The sequence below is a fragment of the Arachis duranensis genome, chromosome 8 (genome assembly GCF_000817695.3).
Source record: "Arachis duranensis cultivar V14167 chromosome 8, aradu.V14167.gnm2.J7QH, whole genome shotgun sequence".
Lineage (NCBI taxonomy): Eukaryota > Viridiplantae > Streptophyta > Magnoliopsida > Fabales > Fabaceae > Arachis > Arachis duranensis.
The window spans coordinates 4463504-4464746 of record NC_029779.3 but is presented as its reverse complement, the minus strand read 5'-3'; the positions used below and the strand labels follow the sequence as shown (position 1 = coordinate 4464746).

The window sequence follows — 1243 nt, the reverse complement described above, 5'->3', positions numbered from 1 at the left end:
AATTTAATTTTTATATAATATAATTTTTATATAATAGAACAGATTTCAAATAGAGCATATAATTCTCTTTAAAGTTTTGAATTGTGTTTTGTTAATGGATGAAATTGTCATAGACATAATCTTTTGTGAATAATTCGGTACTTTATTTTCGTAGCTTATGTTATCTTAATTCTCTGTCATAGACATAATCTTTTGTGAATAATTCGGTACTTTATTTTCGTTGCTTATGTTATCTTAATTCTCAACTCTGCGTACAGATTTGATATCTATTTTGCATATATTGAGAAAATTAACGTTTTATATTTGGCGATTTCTTTTTCTTATTTGCGTTTCGTTTCATTTTATTGAGCGCAGAAGAGAGGTTTGTGTTTCTTTTCTTGCTGCTTGTTGCCAACTTGCATTGCTTGAATGAAACCCCAAGAAGTGATCGAGAAGCCAATGTACATATACGTGATAATAGATACTCAATGGAAGGATATTAATGTAAAATCCCCATATTACTCATGATTGTTGTGGAAATGTTCCTGCCAATTGAAGGGCTTTTTTTTCCCTTGCCACTTGTGCTTTTGTCTTTGAAGTTGATGTAGTCTTTGTTGGGACTCGAACTTTTGTTTGAAAAGCTGAGTAAAGGAAAATCAAAGGGGGAAAAGGTTTGCCAAAAAAGCTCAATTCTTATTAAAATATACGAATATTCATGAATAACAGTTAAATTATTCTATGTTGTTGACTGACGTTAACTACTAAAAAAGAAATGAAAGACAGGAAGAGTTACCGGGAAAAGAATTCTTATTGGCCTTAATGATTGCTCCCCAAGAAATGAGAAGGATGGAATGTGTTAGGCAGGTGTTTAGCTCGTGGTTCAGAGAATAAGACTTTCAATTGGTTATAACCCAATAGAATAAATTATTAAAATTTTATTCAAAAAATTTTGATACTGAAAAAATAGAGGCCTGCTACACATACAAGCCTTTTTTGGCTTACAAGCTATACAAGTTGGCCCCAAGTCCAAGATAAAAACACACGCACCACTCCTTTAGAATCGAGCGTTCAACGCACACGCCTTAATCATCCTTTGTGTTTTTTCACAACACATTCATTATGCTGCACTCTTCCTCTTCTTCCTCAATCAAAATGCAAACCGTCAAGATTCAAACGACATTCAAAACAAATGAAGAAATGTTCTAACTCTTCGCAAAGAGTAGAAGAAATCAAGAAGAAAAGATATAAATCTCCATAAAAAAAT

The 1243-nt window shown here is 32.2% G+C and overlaps 1 protein-coding gene across 2 annotated transcripts in view; it reads left to right on the top strand.

The window, feature by feature from the left end:
• Positions 1-549, top strand: part of LOC107460273 (uncharacterized) — an 8904-nt gene extending 8355 nt beyond the window's left edge. For both annotated transcript variants that reach the window (XM_052252545.1, XM_016078626.3), the window contains exon 4: positions 355-549. In XM_052252545.1, the coding sequence (XP_052108505.1) occupies positions 355-408 (54 nt within the window). In that variant the 3' untranslated portion in view covers positions 409-549. The remainder of the gene's footprint in view (positions 1-354) is intronic.
• Positions 550-1243: the final 694 nt, after the last annotated feature.